Source organism: Leuresthes tenuis, unplaced genomic scaffold (assembly GCF_036924035.1).
Source record: "Leuresthes tenuis unplaced genomic scaffold, fLeuTen1.0.hap1 SCAF_6, whole genome shotgun sequence".
In the NCBI taxonomy this organism is placed as follows: Eukaryota; Metazoa; Chordata; class Actinopteri; order Atheriniformes; family Atherinopsidae; genus Leuresthes; species Leuresthes tenuis.
The window spans coordinates 27,550,764-27,577,792 of record NW_027325360.1 but is presented as its reverse complement, the minus strand read 5'-3'; the positions used below and the strand labels follow the sequence as shown (position 1 = coordinate 27,577,792).

At 42.0% G+C, this 27,029-nt stretch overlaps 2 protein-coding genes across 2 annotated transcripts in view; one reads left to right on the top strand and one right to left on the bottom strand.

The window, feature by feature from the left end:
* Positions 1-359: 359 nt before the first annotated feature.
* On the bottom strand, positions 360-13,204 carry ift81 (intraflagellar transport 81 homolog). Its single transcript, XM_072388536.1, has 18 exons — positions 12,781-13,204; positions 12,546-12,649; positions 10,791-10,971; positions 10,617-10,706; positions 10,406-10,471; positions 10,019-10,129; positions 9,384-9,468; positions 8,892-9,055; positions 8,713-8,808; positions 8,386-8,532; positions 5,766-5,915; positions 4,782-4,910; positions 2,950-3,039; positions 2,208-2,294; positions 2,049-2,120; positions 1,862-1,947; positions 1,619-1,664; positions 360-1,160 (listed from the first exon to the last, which is right to left on the bottom strand). Exons 1-18 carry the CDS (start codon positions 12,922-12,924, stop codon positions 978-980), a joined length of 2,031 nt encoding a protein of 676 aa, XP_072244637.1. The 5' UTR covers positions 12,925-13,204; the 3' UTR covers positions 360-977.
* Positions 13,205-13,760: 556 nt separating this feature from the next.
* Positions 13,761-27,029, top strand: part of LOC140310269 (breakpoint cluster region protein) — a 32,881-nt gene continuing 19,612 nt past the window's right edge. Inside the window, exon 1 of the mRNA XM_072388533.1 lies at positions 13,761-15,942. Within this exon, the coding sequence (XP_072244634.1) occupies positions 14,592-15,942 (1,351 nt within the window). The 5' untranslated portion in view covers positions 13,761-14,591. The remainder of the gene's footprint in view (positions 15,943-27,029) is intronic.

Genomic DNA, 27,029 nt, shown 5'->3' with positions numbered 1-27,029 from the left:
TCGCTGGTGTGCATCATCTGTTAACATGTCTTAATAAGGCCCCAAGCAGGGCAAGGTACTGTAACATTAATAACATGAGAGCGGCCAGTTGGACATCAAGCTGTCACACTTGATCCGTTTGGCTCGAGAGTTGCTAATGTCGGCTGTCGACAGCAGATTAAGTTTCTGTGGGAGTCAGGGTCCTGATCCTGAAACATCCATGAAGACAGTATCTGTTAGGAACGACACGAGACACTAAAAAGATGTAAGTGTGGACAGAAGAGTGAATCACGTTATCCTTTTTTCCTTTTAATATCCCATTATACCGTTTTAAAATGGATTTGGAATGGAAATCTTCTCTTAAACAGCACACGTCATAATAAAGGTGTACGATTTCACTTTATTTTATCACAACTCAGACAGACTGGCAACTGTCTGCAGTGAAACAGGAGACATAATGAAAAATAATGCAATTAAAATACATCAAAATAAACGGCTTTGAATGTCAATAATATGACTGAATGAACTTGAAATGCTAATCCACTACAGAGCTGAACAGGCAAAAAAATGCCCAAAGTAGGGGAGATCCCGGTGAAATCCAAAGTTGGACTCTCAGTCCCTGTCCAAGGTCATGCTTGGCGATGCCAAAAATAGCTGACTGTGCCCACATCCCAAGTGCACCACTTTGTATGCCGTTATCGTTGGACTCTTTGACTGAAAGTGTATTCTCATAGACGTTTAAAAAGGAGTCTCCTGTGGCCACGCAAAAGTGTAAGCCCTTGTCCTGCAACACGTCCCGATACATGTGTTCTTTAAGTTGTGGTCTGCTCCTCACAGCAGATAAACTATCGGGTAAAACTCAGCAGACACGAGACAGAACACTCAACCCCTTAAAAGAAAAACCTCTATACCATTTAACATATATTTAAACTGTTTTGGACTCGTTACTGGAGGATTCCAAGTTTATTTTAGATGAACGTACAGTCAGGGACGTGTCCTCACAGCACCAGCCTGTCCTCCCCTCCCTCCTGAATGATCTGACCGATAGAAACCTGGTTCTGTGCCTTTATAAAGCACTGCTTCTTGCACTCCATCAGCCGCTCCAGGTCACGCCACATCTTCATCTGCTCCATGTTGGCGCTGTGGCTTTCCCTCACCATCTTCTGCTCCTCGCGTAACTTCTGGAGTCCACAAAGGACAGGAGTGGTTTTTTTTTTTAAAGAAGAAGAATCCACACATTATCTATTTGTTACAACCAGAAGACAAGTGTGATGTAAGGTACGCAGCCATTAGGGAGGAATTGAAGTGGTAAAAAAGGGGTAAAAGTGGTCTTGTTACTGGTACAAGAAATAGGGGGTTAAATGTTATATATGCATTCGTGTGCTTTCTTTTGGGGGATAAATCTGCTTTGAAATGTGTTCCTATTTGTCCCGTTGCTTCACTTTGAAGGTACCTTGATGTACCTGTCTGCATTTCTGTTGTTCAAGTATTTGTAAAGGTAAAGATGTGTCTCTGTAAAGGCCTGTAAACTTCCAATGAACTTTACTGGCATTACTGTCAGTCATCAGACCATGTTCTTGACAGAATTGAGGAAGATTTCCAAGTATTGGCCTGCTGAGTCAGCACTCAGTTTTCTCACCTTGCCAAGTAACTCCTGTTCTGCAATGTTCTTCATGTACACTTCCCTACAATGAAGCACAAAAAAGCATGCAATAAGTAAAAGTCACATTTTTGCCAGTGTTGTTAAATAAAGGTGCGTTATGTCGGTTTATATCCATTTCACAAGGCGTTTCAATGACATCTGGAAGCTTAGAAGAGCTTCCTAAAGTTAAAAGGTTATTCATGTTGTGAGCAGCTGGCTGGCCTGGCTGGGCAGGCTCACCTGATGGCCTTCTTCCTCTCCTGTGGATCAGAGGACACGTAGGCCTTCATCTCCTCGGCCGCCCGCTGCACTTGCATCTCAATGATCTGCAGATGACAGAGATGCAAAAATTGAGTTTGCCGTCACAGTGGTTGTTTGTGGACGGGCGGGACACTTGCAAAATGCTGTGGCTGTCACATGGACTTGCCTCTGACATGGAGTTGATATAATGGTATCGGTTTTCCTTCTGTGCTGTCTCGTCCCTCAGTGTTTTTACCTCCTGTATGAAGTCAGGAGATTAAAGAAAGAAGTAATAATACACTGCAGGTGAAAAAAAACACTTAAAACTGTTATATTAGAACTATACCTGCTCCAGTTTTGATCTGTTGCTCTCCAAACCAACGGCACAGCTTTCATATTGTGTCTTCTTTTCCTCATAGTCTTGATTTAGTTCCTGTTATGATGGTAATCACAAGAATTTTACATAGAAACAAAGAAATAACCCCATCACTTTACAGCACACGGTAGGAGATCTGGGACACACACACAACAGCACCGTTTTATGTCAGCATAATATCATAGCTGGTATTTTAGCAGTTTAACTCATAACAGGCTCTTACACATTCAGTCTATTTATGTCATCCTGTTGCAGCTCTTCATTAGCTGACATTACCCAGTAAGGTGGAGGAGCGATGCTGGGAACGTGTAGGAAAATGTAATCCTCTGCTCCAGCTCAGCAAAGTGTGTGTGTGTGTGTGTGTGTGTGGCCTTTGTAAATTACTCCTAATGGACCTTGTCCTGGGTTACACACAATACAAGTTAAGTCCCTACTCGTTTGCAGGCACAAAGTTAATATCACAGCATTTGTTTTGGCATTTGTAAACAGATTCCTCGTCAGTTATATTTCTCCTCCTTGGGTGTATGAGTTAGTTACATCACTTTCACATTATATTACGTCAGATCCAGTCGAATTTAAAGTTTCAGTAATTGCCTGGATTCTTAAATCACACAGATTTGATTTATTATGACAGATGGAGGTTTTTGTATAAACTGGGTCTAGTTATCAATACATTATGAAGTTGAGGTCATCTTATCCAGACGACACTTACCTCACGCCGCTGTCTCAGCGACCTCAGTTCTTTTATAATCGGCGCCAGAGCTGACTTCTTCTCCACTATCATTGAGTTCAGTTTCTTTACCTGTAAAATAAAGTCACAACAACACAAACTGGATTACAACATCCATCCATCTTCTATACTGTCAATTGGGTAGCGGGTGAGCTGGAGCCTATCCCAGCAGTCATCGGGCGAAAGGCGGGGTACACCCTGGACAGGTCGCCAGTCCATCACAGGGCCACATAGAGACAAAGAACCATGCATGCTCACACTCACTCCTAAGGACAATTTGGAGTCACCAATTAACCTGACATGCATGTTTTTGGATGGTGGGAGGAAGCCGGAGTACCCGGAGAGAACCCACGCATACACAGGGAGAACATGCAGACTCCACACAGAAAGGATCGAACCTGGAACCTTCTTGCTGTGAGGTGACGGTGCTAACCACCACACCACCGTGCAGCCCTTGGATTACAACAGTGAAAGAAAATGAATAAAAACACAACATGACATTAAAAGAAACACAATGTGCACTGAGGGGAGCCTAAACACTGACGTTTACACCTTTATACATCCAAATGTGCTTGTAATGTACAATCAGCTTTCTTCGGGACCTTAACAGAAAAGAATGACTGAACAGTGAATAAAGTGGATGGTGTAAATGAGGCTTTTGTGCTGTATTCGTCCATTATTGTTAAGCACAGGTGTCAATTATTACAAAAAGTTAATATTTCAGGTTTAATTACATTCTCTATTCTCAATTTGATTGAGTTAAAACTGTAGCTAAACTGAGTCGTGCCACAGCAGAAATTTTGTCCAACAACCTCTGACTATCGTGTAATCTAAAATATCTTTAACAAATGAAAACACTGAAATTAATCTACAGTTAAAAGAGAGGGTTTGCTGACTTTAACAAGCTATTGCACCTGGAAACACGGCCCCAACAAGAAAGCTGTAAGTGAAAACAACTGAGAGGATTATAAAACTCTCTCAAAGCATTAGAACAGATAACTCAAAGCAATATGACTTAAAACAGGGAATTCACAACTAAATGACTAAAAACAAATGGATGTTTGTGACTGAACTGTAAGAAACCAGCTGAAGGAAATGGGATGTCCATCCAGAAAACCTGAAGAGAAGAAAACAAGGTCACAGCGGGCTGAAGAGAAACAGTCATGGACTGTGGATGATTGGATGAAAGTGGACACTTATTCCATCATCATGCTTCTTCCCACAGGGCGAAGATCACTGAAACATTTCTCTTTTTTTCCGGAAAGACAAATCAACTCAACGACATGGCCAGGAAACAGTTTGGATTTCAATGTGAATTCAATTCTTTTTAAAGAAATGGTCCATGACAAGAAAGTTGGAACCTGATTAATGAAGAATATCGTTTCTCATGAGTGAATTCAAACTGTCAGAAAAGCCAAAGGAGCTGAAACAAAGTACTAAGTGTGATTCATGACTTCTTTGTCATATGTGTTATTCTATCCTATTCAGCGTCTACATATTAACACAACTGAACGAACATCCTACAGGAGTGGAGACGAGAAGTGATGGTGGCATCCCATTTAGGAGCAATCCTTTAAAGCAAGCACTGCTGTGCATTAAAGGACCAAGCCGGTGCTTTTTACCCCAAGATGTGACGAGTCAGTCCATCAGTCATTTAATTTAGCTACTCCAGTAGCTAAATTAAATTGGTTTATTTTGTCGATAAGGCATCTCCTGCTGTGAGATATCAACATGTCACATTGAAGGTTTTCTTAAATTAAACTAAGAAATCTCCACCAAACCTCTTAATAATTCATTAGTATTTATTAATTCACCATTTCAGACATGTCATCCAGAGTGCGGCCCTTCCTCTCATCCAGCTCACTCTTGATGGCAGACACCCTCTCCAGCTCTTCTTGAGTGTCACTGTAGCCAGAGATGCCCTTCTCAGCTTCCACAGTTTGCTTTAAAACACAACAGAAACAGTGTATTTCAAGTTATTCCCTGTATCTTTCTGTTCTTGGTCTAAGTTAGTCCAAGCGCTGCTCATCAAACACCTAGTCAAAATGCTTGAAAGCTTAAAAATCTTACGATAATAAAGAAAAATTATATGAATGGCATCATCATTCATTGCATTAGTGGGCCACCTGTTATCTAATACTGTGTCCAACTGAAAAAAATGTGGTACGCAGGAGGAACTATTCAGCTCAGAGAATCAGACGCCTATAAAAGGAGAGGACACACTGTCAGCGACACATGTGATCAGAAGGAAAACTGTCATTGCTTTAACAAATCCTCGTGTGGGATGCAGAGAGAGGAGGAGCAGCAGATGCTGCCATCAGAAATAGCAGCTCAGCCTGCGCTAGACAAGCCATCAACAAGTCAGGTGATCGGACCACACAAAGGTGTGAAGCCATTTCCAGGAAACTTCCATCACTTCGCTGTTAAAACAGGCTGTGAGCAAAGAGATCACATGAAAACAGCAGATGAGCGGTGAGAGTGGTGGATCAAACAGTCTGACATTACTCTACAGGGCAGAGAGGGCAGTAAGAGGAGTTAGGAGGGCTTCTCTGATCTTTACTGGAAAAAAAAAATTGAGAAAGATTAATTATTGAAGGCTCACTTAATAGGGCTACCATAGTGCTTTTGTACAACTTACTAAAGTCAATAAATAAAAAAGAAAATGTAGGAACATGTATGAACTCAGCTTTTCCTCATGGTCTGAACTGATTCGACACCACTTAACATAAAGGCAACCTGTAGATCTAAGTCCTTCCTCTGCTTGTTTTGCAAGAAAATTCAAGATTTGGATGAGTTACCAGTTTCTGTTGGACGGTCTCGTGTCTCTGTTTGAGGATCTCCTCTGTCCGTTGCACGACTCCATATTCTGCTTTCAACTCTGCAATTTCCTGACGTTTCTTCTTGTATGCGGTCCCCTTGCTGCGCAACTTGCCCACCAAACGTTTCAGCTGTGAAGAGCAAACACTCTAAATTAAGCATAATCTTCACACGGAAGGACAGCTTAATAATACACTTAATATTCAGCATTTAGGTTGTTTTTCTCACACTGTTTCTGCATTTTGGCTAAGTTTTGTGCACTAAATAAATATTATGTCATGAGTTGTTGCTCATCTGGGGTTGTATTTACCAATTTTTACGACCTGGTCAGGACCAAATGACTTTTTTGTGATGTCCTGATGCATAAAACCTTGGAATTGAAAGAGAGTGCTTTAAGAAATCAAGTGTAAAAGGGATGAACACTGTCTATATTTGACATCATGGTGTCTGGCACAGCTGAGGTGCTATGAAAAGCCACAGGAGAAGCCAATGGATCGAGACAGGGGAGGGAAGGGATTAGGGAACAGCAGTGGCTGCAACCGGGGGACTCGGGGGCCACGCCATGATCCAAAACAGCCACCCAGTCCTTTCAGATTCACAGCCAGCTATGTACAGCAAACAGCTTCATCTGACAGAACAAGTGCTTTGAGTGGATATTCAGCTGCTGCCCACTTTGACTGTCTGCTGGGACATGTTGAAACTCCTCCACAATGAAGAGCAGCTATAAATTAACTTGGACACGGGAGAACAGCCCCAGAAATCAAAGAATGTGCTTCACATCCTTTGGGGATCCACAAAGCCTGATGTGTGCGCGTGTGAGTGGATTGGGTGGGTGCGTGCGTGTGATTGTGCATGCACATTGATTCATTGTGTATTTTGGGACATCAAGGGCACACATGACGGAGAGAGGAATTAGTGCGGTAGAATAATACCGCAGTGTTCCTGACATTGTGTCCACGAAACATCTGCTCCTGGACTCGACAGCAAATCAGTCGCAGGGCGAAGCACGGACACGGAGAGCATTAACACACATTATCATGAAGAAAAGTCTACAACTAATAAATAAAACGGATAAGACAGCTTAATCATTCTAGCTAACCAATGACAAGCAAATGTAGTCATCCTCCTCAGAGAGACCCTGCAGTTGGTGGGCGGCATGTGATGACATGTAACCGTCAGAATGGAAAATACCTCTGATAAAGTGATCATCTCCACCGTGGCTGATTGCCCAAAACTACGCAGAAGTTTGATAAGCTGACTTTGACAAAACATTTTCCACTAACTTCGTTTATGTAAAGTCTCAAGGGCCTCTTTGTCTCAACAACCAGCTCCCTCTCGTAATTTAAGTCAGACTTAAAGGGCTTCAATTTCACGGTAATGTACTGGCGTGATTGTAAAACATGGAAAGTGGCTTAACATGTGAGCTTGCATGTTATTGCTAGTACTTAAAAATAGGAACCACATTTTCCACAACATCTGATAACTTCTTCCTGTCACACAAAAAAGGGCTTCTTCTCCCAAAGTGCATGGCTAAATTGATTGTTTTCTCTGCTCTTCCTGTGGAGAATAAACATGTTGGAAGTAATTTTTCCACTGATATTTCACTTCTAGTCTTTTTCCAGGCAGCAGTGAAAGCGTCAGTTGGGTTACTTCTACGAAGATCAAGCTCTTTTTGGTTTTGCTCTACATAATAATCTTCTCAGGAAATGTACACATGACGGGTTTAGGATGCCTGAAAAGGTTGTCTTTAATGTGTGTGTCGTGCTTGTTTCAGACTCGGAGTGACTCCTCTTCAGAGTGCAAACGCAGCTCTCTTCTCACAGACATATACATGTGTCAAGCACCAGGCTATAAAGATTGGAATCCTCACAGTTCCCACAGTCACAGCACCAGCCTCATTCATCAGCATCTCTCTGCTGTTCCAGAGCTGTTTAGTCATCTCTGTAACTAAAAGCTTAAAGTATACGCCGTAAATACCCATGGCTTTTTGACTTCTGTGCAACATGATGTTTAAGTTTTTTCTCGCCGTTAGTGTTCAGTTCAGCTCATCAATGTGACAGCTCAGAGGAGAGATTACGTCCTTGTCATGAGATATAAACAAAGACAAAAGTTTCTGAGCCTCAAGTCTGCTTAATACGTCCATCTGACTTGAATCAAAAGATTGATTACGGTGAAGATAAAGAAAAAAAGCCTACTCTCAGGAAGTTTGTCCAGTACAGTTCCTTGTTCTGGATATTCTCTCTTTTGTGTTCTATTTATGGCTTACATGGGAATGTGGGGGAGAGCGGGCAAAAGGGATAAGTAACATTAGACAGTGAGCTTGTCTGTGTTTAGATAAGAACAGAAATAGCTTCTTGAGTTTTCGCTGGTTTGATAATCTTCTAGAGTGCATTTGGATAAAGCTGAAGTTTGTAGGTGATGTTAGCTGTTACCTTTCAGACAAAGGAGACAATCCAGCAGAGTGTCTTTTGCTCTTCTTGCTGCTGACAGTTACATTCTTAGATGTGAAGGCTAATAATCTAAAGGCAACATTAAGAAACTCTGAGGTAAAGGATATTTCCTGACGACATCACTTTGTGAACGTGATAACCAAGAGTGTACCTCGTCACCACGGATGACCTCTTCCCCGTGTGCAGACTGTGTCTGGCTGCTCCTCTGCTTCAGCTCCCGCTCTGCGGCCGCCAGCTCCTCCCTCGCTTCCTGCAGCTCCTCTGCCTTTGACTCCTTCTTTCGAATGATAATGGAGGCCTACAAGAGGCATGTTGCATTAGAAATACAAACATGGGAGAAGGAATTTTGCTGAGTGAGTGAGAAATCATGTAAAGAGTGTAAAGAGACACTTAAAAACATTTAAGATCACAGACACAAGGCAGAGTTTGGTCAAGATAAATTAGACAAAAACAATTAAAGACATTGTAAAGTGAGAACCTGCTGCCTATAAAGGGTCAGTTTGTCATCGATGGGATCATTTCTCATCATCTTCTTCTCAATCAGCTGGTTTATCTTAGAGTCGACTTCTTTAATCTGTGAGAGTGCACATCAAAGCACAGTCAGAGATGAGCACATCAGAACTTTCAGTACCTGATGATACACTTTCACCACCTGACCTTGTCCTCCAGCTCCTGGAGGTCGGCCTGGCCCATCGCAGGCTCTGAAGCCACTTTCTGCAGGTACTGCACCCTACGCCTCATGCCCTCCAGCTCTTTGGGGAGTTTCTCAGAGACCATGTAAGAGTTGATCTTAATCTCCTCTTCCAGTCTCTTCATTAGGCCTAAAAGAAGAAGAGCTTTTCATTAAGAGTTTCATGTGGTACAAACACTTTGAGGAATCCATCTTATCCGTGTTTAAAGCTGATAAAAATATGACAAAACACATAACTAACACCATGTGAAAAATGCTCTGACGTTAACAATGCGTGTCTTAAGGGGCAAGTATCAAATGGGAGCATTCCAACATCAGATAAGCCATATCACAGCACATCAAAGATCAGATCAATTAGAGGGTCTCAACATATGAATGCCTATCAGCTGAGAAATATGTCCTTGAACATCACATCCAGCTGTGTCCTGCAGAGGAAGCAGCAGAGCAGCACCACTCACTCTCTGGGTTGGCATCTGCTGCAGCTTGTCGGAAATCCTTCAACTGCTGCTGTGACCTCAGCAGTCTCTGCTCTGCTTGGAACAGCTGAACACACAAAAAAAAAACAATGACCAACACATGTGGCGTGGGGAAGTTAGCAATGTTCATAACAAGGACTGCAACTATTTTCATACAGATTATCATAACCATTTTGGGACTAATAGGTGAGTATCTTAGTCAATAAAGTGTCAGGAAAACAAGGCAAAGAGTGACATCCTAAAATTCTCTCTTAAAGGTTTTCATATCTAAGAAGACACAAAAGTTCCCATTTTAGAGGCGGAGAGCTGGGCATTTTTAGCATTTTAGCTTAGGCATTTCATGAAATTGTAGCTAATCAATTTTCTGCCACAGAGAAAGCACTAGAAGGAAGTAATTATTTTATTTTTCCTTACTTTTCTAACATAAAACTTCCTAATCTCTAAAAATTAATGGACGTTATCAATGGGGGGCCCTTTACCTGAGAAAACAACACTCAGGACACAACATGCCACCTTTTCTTTCCAAAGCGATTGTTCAGTGCCACTGTGGTGTCTAACTAAAATACAATAACATGAAGAAAAGTGTTGCTATACAAAAAGCAAACAAAGACATTAACCTGATTCTTCTGTTCTTGCTTCTGCTGAGACAGGGACTCCTCTCGCTCCTTTTCAACTCGCAGCTGCCTGGCCTGGTCTAACATCCTCTGATGGTTGGACACTGACTCCACCTAGTGGATAAACAACTTAACATGATGATGTCTGACTGTGGCTGTGGCACGAGCACTTCTGACAGAGTCAGGTTTCAGCTTTTGACAGGGCCTATAAGTAAAACACATCAATGTGACACCTCATTACTTGTCAGTCTTGTTAGGACAGCCTTGCAGCTTCGCAGGTGCCTGCCGGGTCTAATGGAGGAGCTGCTAATATATGTCTCAGCTCATGTTTTCATTCCACAGTGAATCTAAAGCCTTCCTGGCCTCCCAAGAGTGAACAGTTTGCCTTACCCTCCTCTTCAACCTCTCTACACGCTTGATTAATTGATCTTTCTCCTCCTCCATGGCACTGATGTCCTGTTATTACAGAAAAATAATTATGTGATTAATAAACCATAGAAACATCACTAAAAATGAGAACGAGTATTATACAACAGTATTGTACTGATCATAACTTAACATTAATTACATCTGACTAACAGTGACTGTTAAGTAATTTTACCCTTCTGATTTCTGCCGTGGAGAAGCCTGATGTCCTCAGCTGTTCACATTCCTTGTGATACGTCTTAAATCCTTCCACCAGCTCTTCATACTGTGAACACACAACTTCAGTTACTTTAAATCCCAAAAACTAGAAAAGAACATGGTGATTGTATCTTTTTTCATTGTGACAAACCTGATGATAGGTGTCATTGATGATATCATCCTGCAAAAACTCCGCAGGCACCTCAAGCTTCGCTAGAAAACGCGCCAGGTAAGCCCTCTTCTTAAGCTCAGGGACTCTCTGCAGCAGCCAGTGGAGGATTGGGTGAATCACTGGTTTGCTGCCAGTAACCAGACCCTGTCGAAAACTGCTCCTGCAGAAAGTTTGAAAAAAGAGAGCTAACAGCAATGCAGAAAATGACAGGCAGAACATGTTGAAGATCCATCACACAATCATAAACTTATCATTTCTGTTGATTTCTGCAGTGACACTAAACAAAGCAGTTGCGAGCACAGCTCCAAAGCTCCAGATCTGCCCTGTTGGCCCAGGAATGGGCCTAAACCTGTACAAGCTCTGTTTACTGCAGGGCAGACGAAGGCCATGCACTTTCATGCAGATGCATACTCTCACTGACGATTGTAGCACACGGATACGACATGGAAACTCCTTTAGTCTCTAGAAGGGGTGCCAGTCAAAAGTTATGTTTTTAAACCACCGCATCAAGAATGTTTACATGCAAACTGGACTTATGGAAATACGAGTAAAAGATTAGGCACAGCTGCTTGCTAACCGAAAATGAAGCAACAGGAATCAGTGGGGACATATTAAACTGTTTTTTGTGGCTTATAAGTTTTATTGAACTCAATTGTCAGGCCGCCTGTCAGTTAAATAAAGACCATATTTGTCAGAAAAATATTGATCAATGGATTATTAGGAGGGTTTATGAGTGATTTGCCTCAATGGAGGAAGTTTTGTTTTAGTTGTTTCTGGTTGAATCACAACAATCTCTGCGACACTTGTGTGCACAGCAAAGTTGAGTAGGAAACAGTTGACAGCCTGCCGAATTTTAGAGGTTAAAAGTTTCAGCAAGCGTGTTTTTATGAGCAGAGGTGTGCTGCCACTGAGCTCTGTAAGATCTCAAATAATTCAATCGGTGCTCTTTTACTTCTCTCATCCATCACCTCAGCTAAGTGAAATGTTCATAAATAATTCCTCAGTGAATGTGACTCAGGCAAATCTTAAAATGTGTTAATGTCTGAATAACGATACAGTTCAGGTCTTCGTGTACGTGTGATTTTACAGAAACATCAGTAGACCTGCTGATGTCATGTTTGTCACTCATATTGCGTAGGCTACGTGGTTATTTACGTACAGAGTAGGTAACAGAGATCTGATCACAAATGGACACTCCGGATGATGTGGGAACATGTGTGAACACGCGTATTAAGAGCTGATCAGCTGGTGCACATGTTAGCACCCTATGTGAACAGACTGATGACGCTGCTGGAAAAATCTAAGTAGGATCCTTCATTAGACCAAGGGGTAAAAAGCTAACATCAGAAATATTGAATATAACTGTGTTTTTGGGAAGTCATATGTTGTGTTACTTGGTTGTAAGATCTCTGTGAGCTGCAAGGCCCTGTATAATTAGTGGAAAAAATTGTTAAGAGTATTTACTTTTTTTTAAAAAAATTTTTGGTGTAAATGTTCTGACCACAGACTAAAAGCCAAAGACAGAAGATCAAATTTTCTCCTTGTAATAAGTGACAAATACCATGAGACAAGTTAAAACAACGATAAATGGAGAGAATCGGAATTGGCAGGTCAGAAATAAACAACAACAGGTCTGTCTAAATAAGGCGGGTACTATATTTCAGTATACTATTCTGACAGTTGTAAATCTTTTAATGTAAAATATCCATGGCAGAAAGTCCAGTTGATACTTACACATCAGAGAGGTTGCCAGGAGGTTTGTATTTCAGCATCCCCAGCAGGGAGCACATCCTCTTCACAGTTTGCTCGGGCATTTCTTCACGAATGTCTATGGCTTGCTAAAACAAGGGGGGGGGGGACGACGACACACCAAATAGCGTGAAATGTCACAAATTAACATGGCCGCAGACGACACACATTGGTGTTAGCACTGACACAAGTAAACAAACTGTTGAAACTGTCTGTTCACCTTTGGGTCTATTTCTGCCAGAACATCGTTTAAGATCTGCAGTAGCTGCATCGGTTCCAGAGAGTCAAACGTGATGAGGTTGAAATTTTTCTTAAATGGGTCCCTGTTAAGTTGTTCAACGATGAATTTCAGTTGTTCGCTCATCTTTTGAACTTTTGTGGCTCTTGGTGCTGCTGCTCAACGCTGGATTAGCTAGCTAGCGCTAACGCTTATAAGCTTTCTGTCGTCGACTAAATAAGCCCAGTTAGCCAAACTGTGAAAATAAAATCTAAAGGCTTAATGGTAATGTCTAGCAAGCATTCACAAATTACAAAAGCAAGTTTGTAATATATTTTGCCAGTTTGCCGTGCAGCAATTTACATTAGCTTCGTCGAGAAAAAGCATAAACTCTTGTACACAGCCCCTTGGAAACCGTAACCGGCGTCATCGATTGGTTGCTAACAGGAAGTAGTTTTGCCGATGAGTTCAAGAGACATCTTGGTTCGACAGACTCGAGACCAAATTCAATAAGTTAATTAATATTTGTCCATTTATTTATCATTACTGATATTAAAAATATATGTATTAAATGTTCTACCTCCTCCCATACATTTGTTTAATGCCTACTGATAAACAAATATATTGCTATGTCTGATGGCGATTAATGTGTAGAAACATGATTGCCTTGCCTTCACTGGCCTTTCATGCTATTGATAAAATTAAGTGCTATATAGAGATACATTAGCAAATGAAAAACATATTTTCAATGCTATTATACATTAAAATGCTATGTTTGGTGCCATAACATTGTGTAAACATACTAGTTAAATATCAGAAGGGGAATATTTAGTTTGTTATGAACGCACCACTCTGTTAACAGTCAAATTGAACCGTCAGGTGGCGATATCTGCACGAGGCAGCGTTTGTAGTCGTCCCGTTGCAACACAATGAACTTTGGTAGGATTATCCAGAGTTTTCAGAATGTAACTGAAGGACAATCGTGTGTGTCGTAGATCAGCCAAGCCAGGGGCTGGGTGGGAATGAGGAAAAGATAAGTTTATTTCCCTGTTTTACTTAGCTGTAGAAATTAAGACTTCGTTTGAGCAACCAGTGGAAGGGTAGTTGTTCTAAAATACGGGGTATGTTTGTTTGTTTTTTGGTGTTTTGGTACTCCATCTTGAGATAGTTCACCTGCACAAGATCCTCGCGGTCACTGGGCTTTATATTTTCTTTAAACTTCTCACCTATCTCATTCGGACCATGGGTCTCGCATGCCGTTTCCTAACATTTTCTCAGCATTTTACACGCCCAGGTGGATTTCCCCTTTAGCGTTGTCAGCTCCGCTTGGACACAGCTTTCGACCAGAAATAACACTCTTAACAAATCGCCCTTGTCCTTTTAATGTGTTTGGAGTGTAAATCCAAATCGCATACATGTGGCCCCTCCTCTCTGCTGCGACTGACGGAAAGCTAAAGCACCAGAGGGCTGTGAGTCAGTCTGAAACCAAACACGGAGGAAGACAGAGGACCTCCAGAGAATAGGCGAGAACAGGGATAAAACCACATTACTTGGACTTTGTTTAAAGAAGTGAAGAGATTGGACTAGTCGTTGCCACTTTAGGACTTTAATCTTGCATTTGTAAGTAAAAAAAAAATATATCGTTTGGGTTTTTTCTTTTGCTGAAACCTGGATTCAAGCTCAAACCAGTTTATTTTGTGTGCTTTTTCGTTATGGAAGATGTCAGTTATGAACAGTCCAGTCCATTAGATGCTGTAGGAAAGTGTGTGTTTTTGTTGTTAGAGGATTAAACAGTTCATGTCAGGGTATTAACAATGGTTGAACCGTTAGGGTTTGTGGAGGCTTGGAGAGCCCAGTTCCCTGAGTCTGACCCCCCTAACATGGAGTTGAGCTCACTAGGTGACATTGAGCAGGAGTTAGACAAATGTAAGTCATCGATCAGGCACCTGGAGAAGGAAGTAAACAAGGAGCGCTTTCGGATGATCTACCTGCAGACTATGCTGGCAAAAGAGAGGAAATCTTATGATGGACAAAGGTGGGGGTTTAGAAGGGTGTCCCAGACTAGTGAAGGAGACATCCCAGTTACCCCCGACAGCCTGCGGTCTCGCACAGATGAGGCACCGGCGGAGGAGCAGCAGCAGCGGGTGCCTGAGAAGACATCAAGTTGTAAACCACACCTAGAAGTAGGGGTGGATGGTTCATCCCCCGCCAGACAGAAAGAAGGGGTGTCACCTATCTGCAACGAGTCAGAGCCCCCTGATTTCCCAGTGGGCACAGGCTCAGTGGCTGCTCTGAGATCCAACTTTGAGCGCATCAGGAGGGCCAACTCTCACACAGCTGGGGATGGCAGGGGGTTGTCGGTGATTGGCGGTCAGGAGAAACCCTTCTACGTAAACATGGAGTACCATCACGAACGAGGTCTGGTCAGAGTGAACGACAGGGAGGTCTCAGACAGGATCAGCACCCTGGGAAGTCAGGCCATGCAGATGGAGCGAAAGAGGTCTTTACATTCCCTGCCGGGCAACCTGTCAGCAGCTGTGGGGGAAATGAGCAAGGCAGTTCAGAGAGGCAGATCCACTGAAGGGAACTGCAGCTACAACGGGTCACATGATGATGCCGAGGCCAACCCACACTTCCTGAAAGACGGCGTGATCAGGTCCACTGCCGGAAAGTCTGAGAGGCCGGTGGAGTGCCAGCCTTACACCAGTGTGTATGTTGGAGGAATGATGGCCGATGGGGACACACGAGTCATCCACATAAGGGACCACAGCATAGAGGAGGATGCTCACCTCACCTGGCCGAGGCGCTCCTACTCTCCCAGGAGCTTCGATGATGTCGGAGGAGGCTACACGCCAGACTGCAGCTCCAACGAGAACCTGACATCCAGTGAGGAGGACTTCTCCTCAGGCCAGTCCAGCCACGTGTCTCCCAGCCCTACCACCTACCAGATGTTCAGGGAGAAAAGCCGCTCGCCCTCCCAGCAGTCCATTGACAGCGGGAGCCCACCCACACCTCTGTCACAGAAATGTCTGAAGCAGCAGGGCATGATGGTGTCCGAGGCCTCCATCATCGGGGTCCGTAAAACAGGCCAGATGTGGCCCAGTGATGGAGACTCCACCACATCCAGCAGGACCTCTCATGACAACAGTGTTCAAGGAGATCTGGGTAGGTCACTGCAAAACACACCTTCTCTTTGACCCTTTCTTCCTCAGGATTAAACTCACCACAGTGGATCTAATAAGTGAAGATGATAAAGTGCTAAAAAGGCCCCCTTTAATCCTCACTAAATGAAAGATGGCTGTGCGTGTGTTGATCCAGAGCGAGTCACTGATGTGAAAAAATTCACCTGCAATCTTATCAAACGATGTCCCAATTTTTTTGACTTGATGCACTAAATCCATCTTAAACTCTTTGCTGGAGTCAGGATTATTATGCACTTAAAATAGTTAACTTTTTTTGGTTTCAGCTGTTTTAATTGAAGGGAAGTGTATTATTGTAATGAAAGTGCAAAAAAGGAGGCCAGGTTTGTTAATTAGAGCTTTATTTTCTCTCCTTTTAGCTCTCGTCCTTATTGAGCAAAGAGGGAATGTTAACCCTTTCCTACATAGACGAGATGCACCGAGCCCTAATAGTAACCTTATAGCTTTGTAAACAAGCCTTTTTCACCCCCTTCTGCTCTTTGCTGCTCTGACCGAGGCAGCGGGCGCCCCAGGCATCCCCCGGTCCTCTTGGCTCCATCCACCCCGAGTGTTTTCGTGTCAGCACACATCAGCGTTGTTGTCCTTGGTGCCGAGTAATTAACTTAAAGGGATTTGTCTTGCGTGATAAATTTAGGGAGACCCTTTGTTATGGGAGGTGGTGGGAAAAAAAACCCTGACAACTGGCTTTAAAAGGAAAAAAAAAAGAGGATCGAGGGGCTCAAAGTGTGTCACACAGCTTCCAATCAAAACGCCTGCCATCGGTTTGTTTCCTGTTGTGATGTGTGAACACAATAGAAGAATCACTCACTGAGCTCCAGTATTGACATGTTAACAATATAACAATGTTAAGTGGGATAAGGAGAGGGGTCTGGGTAACTTGTTAGTCCCAAGGACAGAAGGAGAGGCAGGCGTTAGCGCTCCCCCCCGTCCTGAACGTTTGTCACAGTTAGAGACACACGAGGACGCGTTTTGTAGCTCCTACCCCAAAATAAGTGTCGTCCACAGAGGATCAGATTAAGCAGATGAGCAGAATAATGTGCGTGTGAGTGTTTTAGTTGATGTTATATAAATGTTTCAGTCCAAAGCTACTTGACACAAAACATGTGATGAACACAGTGAGTGTTCCATTCCTTTCAGTCTGCTGTACCTCTCTGTGACATCGGCCACTCAGTGCTGCAGGTGTACTTTCGGGAAGTTTATCTCATTTATGATGAAGAGGAACTGAAAGTAGAGTTTTTGCTTGAATCCTGTGAAAGCTGCTTTCAAGCTGTTCGGTATTTCATCGAGTTGAGGGAATTTAGATTTAGAAAGAAGAGAGCAATCCAAACCCATATATTACTGTTAGTCCACACATGTTGGATCCTACAATCTTCTCTTATAATAAAAGCCCACATTTTTTCAAAGTTTCATATTGTAAATGGTGTCTCCATGATTATGGCAGTTACCCTGCTGAGATCACTATGACATCAGGCACAACATTTTTTGTCGAGGTTCATGAGCAGCATTTCCCAAAGCAGGTCAAATGCATCTCGAGGGATTGGTCAGTTGTTCCGGAGATGAGAACTGTGAGATATGCTGTAGTCAGGAGACTTTCAGCTATGACAGGTCTCTGCTGTTTCTGTGGTCAAGAGTGAAATGTCAAGCTGCTTTCAGAGGCAGAGTAGCTCATCCTGTGACTAGTCAACTGATGTTTGACGTGTAAAATCTGTGGAGTTCCCTTTTCCAGCGTCCCCTGTTCTGTTTGCTCCTGTCCAGAGGAGACTTGCTGCTGACAGAGTGGCACAGCTGCCTCGTGCGGACCTTGCTTTGTGGATTACCAGGTCTGGATTTATTTTCTGATGTTGTAATAAACATTACTGTGCACGTTGATGGATTAGCCCTCAGACCGGGAGCCGGTTTTAGGCATGTCTTTGCAATAGACCGCCCCTTTGTTGTGTTTTTGTTTTTTTTTCTTTTGGGAAATTTTGTTTGGTTGCGTTCATCATGAAGGACTGTGGCATTCACAGAAATCCATTAAACTAGTAAAGCACACTTAATCTCAATGTTGTAAACACACTTTGTGCTGTGGATGGCAGCTTTTAGAAAGCGGCTACACCTTCTGTAAATGAGGCCCTGACATGGTCCCTGCTGGCTTACCATTAGTTACATGTCCTAACTCTCACAAACAAAGCCATGCTTGTCCTTTTGTCTCTCTATTTGTAATATGTTTGTCTAATATGGATGCATCTCAGAGGACTTTATTCCATAAGTAGAAGAATAAGTGTTGTCTCCTGGTTTCTGTTTATCTAGGCCAATTGTCAACTCTGACTGAGAATAGAGCTGCTGATTAGCTGTGGACCTTTAAGGAGGCCAACTCTCTGATGGGTTTATTTTGCCATGATTAATTACCATCATGACACTGACATGCCTGTGGCTCTGTGTTTGGCTTTCTGCTGTGGCTGAGGAAGGGTCTTGAAGTGTAAACTGTCTCATGGTTAATGTGTTGCAGTACGAAGAAGGGGGGCATGCTAAATCTCCCATTAGTTTAATCATAATCCCTGCAAAAAGCAGGAGATTGTCTTTTAGGATGCATTTAGCTGAGCCTCAGTTAGGATGTGACACAGTTTCTGAACATAGACAATTCTGTCTGGGACTGCAGTGACATCAGTAGGAAGTGTCTGCCTGAACGGTGACTGAAACCTGCCTGAGACCAATGCTCATCCACCTTCCCTGTTAATTGCAGACTCATGAATATTTGAAGTCCTTTATGGGAGCCCAGACAGGCCTGTCATTGTACCTGGATATCAACAACTGAGGTTTAGTGGTCAAGGAAGCTAAAGAATTCAGCCTCTCCCTTTCCTAAAGTAAATGTACAAGAGGAAGTGCTGGCAGCTCTTAAGGCAGCCAAGTTTGCTTTTGTGTATGCGTGTGTATATACACACACGCACATGTGTGTGTGAAAGTGAGACACCTGTTCCCCTTTGCAGTGTGCTGGGTAAAGTGTTCCAGAGCTGGCAGGCCATCAGTACACCAGGCCAGGCATCGCCAGCTGCTCTCGCTGTAAAAGCCATGAATAGCCTTTGTGTTCCTGAATATCAAAAAAAAAAAAAAAAAAAAGGAACAAAAACACTGTTACCCCCACCGTTCACTAACTAACATACATGTCTCCGTGGATGGACCTTAATGGAAAGAAAAATCCCTGGCATGTTTTTGAGGCTGTGGGCCTCCGGCGGCTCGGTGATCCTCCCTCGTGCTCGGCCTCAGGCCTCCGGACCTGCAGTCTCAGCTCCTCTCCCTGGTCCCACTCAAAGGGCCCTCTGTGCTGCTGGCTGGCAAGCCAAGTGTTTATGGAATGTCTCAGCTGCTTGTAGGGTGTGGGGGGAAATGGCTAATGAAATGTTAAGTGTTATGAGTCCACCTCTCTCACAACAGCCTGACCCATGGAGCTTGTTATGTCACTGGCCACAAGAGTTTGTTTAAACTAAAAGTTCTGTCCCAAAGGGACTCAGATAATAGAGGTTGTGATGCCCTAAAGTGTAGTCATATCAGCGTAGTCATTTTCTTTAATTAGACTATCTCTTTAGGGTGAATTTCCATGTTTACCAAATCCCTACCACCAAAAGTTAAGGTAGTCCAGCTAACATCTCTTTGACATCATGAGGGGGTCATTTCTTTCCCTTTTTTCCCTCTCCTATAGCTACAGGAGATGGGGGGGGGGGTATATTGTCAACATCGATTCACCTAATTTGTACCACATGGCCTGATAACCCTGATGACTTCATCAGCCCTCACCTGTGCTCAGGAGACTCAGAGGTTTGGATGGGAGATTGGACTGAAAAGAAGTTTTGGTGCAATCTGTTGGTTTCCTTTGCTAGGATATTGTTTTTGAATTGACTCGATTAATTTTTAAATTAATTAATTGGAGTTGATTGGATTATGATTACAATTAATTTAATTCCAATTGGCTTGAATTGGACTATATTATCTAAGTGCCTTGAGATGACTTTTGTTGTAATTTGGCGCTATATAAATAAAACTGAATTGAATTGAATTGAATTTTGTAAAGCAAAGCATTTGTAAACCACTTTGAACCACTGAACCAGTGTGCTTCTGTGTTTCCAGGCAGATTTTAGACTCAGCCAATCGCATTTAAGCACATCAGGTGAGGTCCATTCACGAAGATTTAATCCTGCTCAGACATGCAGATGAATATTTCAGTGAACAGGGGGTCACTCTCATTTTTAATTCTCATCATCGCTCACGTGTCAGAGCTTGTGTTAAATGGAGACAGTTGTGTTTGTGTCTGCTATAAGTTGTTCTCAATTATTAAAAACCAGAACAAGTATTTCTTTTTACAGCAGTGAAGCTAATCTTTGTATAACAGGTACACTCACATACGCCATTGTCTGTTTATTTTACCGGATTGGAACAATTATCGGGCTGTCGTTTCTTCTGTTAAGCAGCTCGTTACATGCTGTAGTCTGACCACTGTGAGCTATTTCAATATTCACTGATTAGTAGGTGTGCTGGGCTGGGCGGCCACTTTCTGACCTACCCTGCTCAATGACTCCCACTAATTTTAGGCTGGCCTACAACAGATCAGAGTCGAGCCCTGGTGGGCCTCTCTGCCCTCAGCCGCCCTGCGGTTTAAAGGCCCTTCCAGGCCAGCAGACACTTCACATGAGCCAGGATGTGATGATGTTTTATGGGCTAACATTGTTACAGTTTGCCAAAACACACAGCTGGCGTCTGACTTTTTTAGCCTCATTACACATGCGAATGTTGACATTTAAATGTTCAGCACTTTGATCTTCACTGATATCCTATATGAAGACTCCTGCATGGTTGCATTTTCATACAGTTTGAATTGTTGACCATTGTCAGTTTTTTTAGGTGAACTAAAACACCCAGATAAAGTTGAATTGTTCCTGCATTTGAACTTTTATATTAAGTACATGTTCTACAGATTATGTCCCAGATTTGGACTCAGATGTGACACAAAAAGCTCATAACAATAGAGAATAACCACAAAAGATGGCATTCGTGTCATTATGTACAAAATGTACTGCGCTGTAGAGATGTCCAATTCAGTGATCGATAACAGTTGGCCCTTTGTTTTGGTCAGTGATGTAAGTAAAGCCCAATAAAACAGGCTGAAAGGTGTCATATTGCCACCCATCATAGTGGAGTCGAACATATTTCAGTCAATAAATTGATTGCTCTCTGGAAGAGAATAGTCAACCTAAATGACCCTGCTTTGTTCTAACCATAGTCTGACTTGACTGCATGAAAACAAACTGAACAAGATAAAATCTAACCCTTTGCAGAGTGAGAATACATGTGTTGTAAAGACAGATTTCAAAGTGTATAATGGATAAATCCATCAAGACTCCTCCACTTGTCATAAAGTGTGGAACATTACAGGAGCCGCAGGCTAGGGTCACCACATCAGGTATCTGAAAGGCCATCCGCCTTCAGCCCGCTCCCCTCTGTTTGCTCTGTCTCCCCAGTGACGGCGCAGTCTGAAGGGGAATCCATTTACTGAAGTCATAAAGTGGTGCTAAGCTTTTAACAACCTCTCACGTTGGCATCTTCTGTTGCTTTCTCTCTGAAGGTGCTACTTTTCACTCTAGATCTATACGACCATTAGAGAGGTGACAGAATATTTGTCCTTCAATGCACTTTTATTTTTTATGGTAAATTATATAATATCAATTCCAGCCCTTTCTGAGCAGGATCAATCCAACATTTGTTGCAGTGTTTATTTTTGGACCTTGTTTTCTAAATTTTGTCCATCAGCTGTCTGGTCTTTGTGTGGATGGTCAATATGTTCACTGTGGGGAGCCATGAGTTGGTTCTAAATGTGCCTTTATCACTCACAAGGCTGGGATATATTCTGTTTTCCCTGTGGTGAAAAGGGTAAAGATGGATGTTGCTTCTCTCGTTCCAGATGGAGTCAGTCAGCTGACCTTTTTTTGGTCTTTGATTTTTACTTTTGGGAACTGAATTTGATCCCATTATTTAAGCAGAATTTATGTTTTATCTTCTGCTCTCTCTATAGCAATGCTAAATAAAGGTTCAGGTACAGTCATGTTAAAAACACAGTACACCAAGTTTCATGCCAGTAGGGCAGGGTGATATGGGGAAAAAGTCATATCACGATATTTTTTATATCAGTTGATATCGATATATATCACAATTTAAAACAATCACTATTTTGTGAATTTTAAATGTTCCCTGTTACTCTTAATTGAAATTTGAAAATATCAGGTTAATTTCTAATCTTTTGTAATCCAATAAGATACTGCATTTGTAATATCACGGTGTGCCTTAGATTTTTTGTCGTACAGCGCTGGATAAAGCAGACTCTGGTCTTCTGTTGCTGCTGCACAGACGTTGTTATTGGGGGAAGATGAGCACTTGTTCCAGGCTGTGTTTGTAAAAGTTTGCATTCTTCGTGCTCAAACCGGTGGCGCTGCTTCAGGTGATGAAAAAGATTAGCAGTATTCCCTGTTTTTGTCAGAACATGTGCTCGACATAATCAAGCATAATCAAGCACATTGATAATCAATTATCAAGACTTAAAGGTGGGTAAATACAAACTCAGATGTACAGTAACACATGACATATCACACCATGTTTTTATTTACTGGACAAAGACTAAGTCAAAGTGTAGAAGAAGTCCACCCTTACTGCTTCCACAGATATTAAGATGCTGAGAAGCAAGACAGCTGTCAATCTTTGCAGGAGTGGATGTTCCAGCAAGTTCACCCCAAGGTCAAAAAGCCAAGAGCTACATCTCAGACTCTACAAGCCTGAGTTATCATGTTAAATGTGAAAGTTCATGACAGTACAATTAGAAAAAGACTGAACTAGTATGGCTTGTTTGGAAAGGTTGCAGGAGAAAGCCTCTTCTCTCTAAAAAGAACATGGCATCACAGCTTAGATTTGTAAAGGTGCATCTGAACAAACCACAAGACTTCTGGAACAATGTCCTTTGGACAGACCAGACCAAAGTGGAGATGTTTGGTCATAATGCACAGCAGCACGTTTGGAGGAAACCAAACACAGCATATCAGCACAAACACCTCATACCAGCTGCCAAGCACGGAGGTGGAGGGCTGATGATTTGGGCTTGTTCTGCAGCCACAGGACCTGGGCACCTTGCAGTCATTGAGTCCACCATGAACTCCTCTGGATACCAAAGTATTCTAGAGTCAAATGTGAGGCCATCTGTCCAACAGCTAAAGCTTGACTGAAACTGGGTCATCAAGGTGTCAAAGTCCAGACCTCAACCTGACTGAAATGCTGTGGTGGGACCATAAGAGAGCTGTGCATAAACCAGTGCTGCAAACATCAATGAACTGAAGCAACGCTGGAAAGAAGAGTGGACCAAAATTCCTCCACAACCGTGTGAGAGACTGATAACGTCATACAGAAACAATATTCAGTGATACTGTGCAATGCACGTAAGTCACATGCTGTTGTTGATCTGAGTTTGTATTCACCTCATTTTCAGATATGCTAAGGACCAGATGATTTGTTTTTGTTATGCTCTGATAAGTAAAACCTTGACTGTTGGTGGCATTAGAGAACAACTTCTTTGTTTTTCCTCCAAAATAGATTAGCGAGTGAATCTATAAGATACGCTGCTGTGAACTTAGAATGCTTTTGTGTGTGTGCCACGTGATGATGGCATTTTGAAAACAACCACAAGCCGTCGGGCTTAACATGAGAAAAACAAAATATACATAAGAGAATCCCAGAGGAAGCTTCCTCCCTTCATTTTGTCCTTATACTGAAACAAGGCCACATCATTATTTCTGTGGTAGAGAATCTCTGATGTTGTGTCAGTGTCTCTGCTGCACATCTGTCACACCCGCTCATAGTTCATCTCTATGGATTAGGATAAGGGCTTTAAGTGTGTCTTTGCTTTGTCATCAATGAGCCATCCAGCATGCCCGTGGTATTAAACCGCTGTGTGTCCACTGAGCATTGACTCTTGTTTACATGCTTGAGGAAGGAAAAGTGCTTGGTGATGACTGATTACTCCCCAGAAGCCAGCTTGAGAGTTAGGAACCAGGTGTTTGACTTTGATATATATATATATATATATATATATATATATCCTTGGCTTCTATTTTTAGGTGTCTTCAGGGTGCCCGTGAGGGAAAAAAACAAAGCATTTCGCTCTGTGTATTAAAAGCATCAAATGAAATTCTTGAAAAACAGAGTTCAGAGATGGCCGAAATCCACACAGCTCACGACCACATCTGTCGGGCTCAGCTGCCTTATGTAATGTCATTAGGATGTATTTATTACGTCTCTATTGCACAGTTGAAACGATTTTAAGCTGCACATAGCTGGGTATTAGACGGGGAAGAAGTAGAACTTCTTGGATATCTTTTCCACCCTCCAACTTTAGAAAACTTTACGGAAAATGTAGTGACATTTATTCAGTTACTGCAGAGTGGGTAAGTTCTGTTCTAATATGTTACGGAGCACTTCCACATTTTAATTCAATGAAAAACTGTTTTCTTTGTATCTACAAATGAAACTTCGGCTTAGCCAGAAAACACTGAATTTACAGGATGGATGCACAGATTTCTTGTGTTGGTTGATATGGAGCGATTCAGATGTGCCAGCTGTGTGATCTGAAAAGGTGTTTTAGAGTGAAGGAAATAAATCTGATTATAAACCAGGACACATCCCCTTGAATCTTTCCCAGTATTAACAAGTGGAGACGGTTGATTACAAATTTGTTTTTACATGAAGACTTAAGCCATTGAATGTAGTTGAGAAATTAAATAAAATGCTCATATTTCTTTGTGGTTTATATTACAGTAGTTAAGATTATTTTGTGTATATTAGGATGTGGTTTTGTGTGCTACTTAAGTTGTAATTATCGGTTTCAGTTTCAGTATCAGCATAAATCTTAAAACTGCCTAATATCATGTGGGTCATCGTTTTACACATATCGATGTGTGAACACGGGAACTGTGAGTGTGTCCTGTGGTTTACTGGCAGTGAATCTTTGGGATCCTGAGACGTTTCCTTCTTGGAATCTGTTTGCTTTGGTTTGTCCAACAGAAGCTTGGGATCACTTCATTATCTTGAGCTCCTTTTCTGTCTCTAGCACCAGTTTTTACATGGTAGTTGAGAACATTGTTGAACTTGGGGGGAGTCTGCTGCTGTCCCGGTGATTTGAACTTGCTGTCCAATGCAGAAAGAAAAACTGCACAATGTTGATAAAGAAAAAACAGTTTTACCTGTGATTATATATTATTATATTACTATATTATTATTGTTTAGCAGAAATGTTTATAGTGTTGCGCCCTTAATAAGGCTGGATGTCGATACCTAGTTCCTGAATCGATTCAATGTCAATTCAGAAGCTTGTGAATCAATTCGATTTCTGATTCGATTCAATATCGTTTGGAATAATTCAGTCTCAGTACAAACTTGGCTTGGCTATAAGACGTTTTCACAAAAGTAATTGCAAAACAGTAAGTACATACACAAATAAATGCACTTTTTGGTACATTATTAAAAGTTTTGCTGTGCTTTTCTCAACCTACTCTCAATCAATATAATTTCTAAATCCAAAACGCTGCCACACATCTGTCTTCAGGTGTGACGCTGTCAGTGCTACTGCCTATGTCATGTGTCCTTACACAGATGATTGAAAATTGGCATATGATAAAAATCGGATCAAGGATTTTATGGATGACTTTTGAATTTTTCAAATGAAAATTAGTTCAATTAGAAAATCAGCTTTTTAACATTTAACATCGGTAATTTCCAGCTAATATTGTCGAGATTTACTACTTTTGAAAACGACATCTGTTTCGTCTTTGCATAGTATAGAACTAGAGGCAAACTGCGAATAAAATCTGAACGAGTATATCATGTTGCGTCATCTACATAAACATTGCAATTAAGCGCAAAGCTGCGATTATACAGCTGTAAAATAATAAACAAGATGGGTCCAAAGATGGAACCTTGGGGAACACCCTGTGTAATGGGTGGTTTCTCTTTACAGACATTCTGAAACCATGGGTTATCACAGATTCTTAAAACCCAAGTGATGGCTTACTTGTGCTAAAAGGATAAAGGCCAGCCCTTAAAAAAACAGCAGATCCCAATTTCTGACATCTCGTATTAGAGTTTGCAGCCACCTCCCGACATGTTGCATCCTTATCGATAGGCTAAATCACCTGTCGAGGAGAAAACAAGTAATTCTGGCATCATTCTAAAGATATTTGTTCGTCATATGCATTATTTATGCCAAAGCCCCAATAGTGTGTGTTCTTGTCGCCTTCATTTGCCTATCACGAAAGCACTTAGCCTCTTTATGTTTTCGCTTCTTTGATAATATTGATTGCCTCCCTGTTGCCTGTTCTAGAGTTATGATCCTCCATTTTTCAGTAATGCATTCTCAAATTCCACCGCCCTCTCCTGTGTGCCTTTTGTGGCCATAACCTCGTCATTCTCACATGTAAAAAGACCTTCAGTACACATTGATAGAATCAATTCACTCTAAGCTAAAGTAGAAGTGTTAATTTGGCAAAGTGATTACAAACCGATATAAATCACATTTTTCTCTTAGGTCTTAGATATGTTTGAACACTAACTTTAAAGTGTGAGGGCTCTGGGTATAAATAATAAGTGTTTGGGGCTGCTTGTACGGAGATGACCTTGAGTGGAAAGCCTGCTTCCGCTCTGAAGCAGATGAATTGCTGAATTTTCCGGGCAGACCTGCACGGACACTTCCTCAGTAGCCGTGCTTGTGATCGCCACAACAACTGCTCTCACTGAGGATCTATTGTAATGTCCACTTTCTCACACTGACCGCAGCCAAGTGAGCCCTGTGTCTTTTTAAAATGTTCCTGTAAAAGACACAAATGCCTCAGTGTTAAAGATTTAAGAAGTCGTTTTTAATTCCCCGTCCTTACTTAGTCGAAATCTCCCTGGGAGCTTTGGCTGTTTCTTTTTAGTTGGTTTAAATAGTTTTTGGCTCTCGGGCGGCTTCCTGGGAAAGGACATATTATTCCTTCTTTACCGGGCCTGATG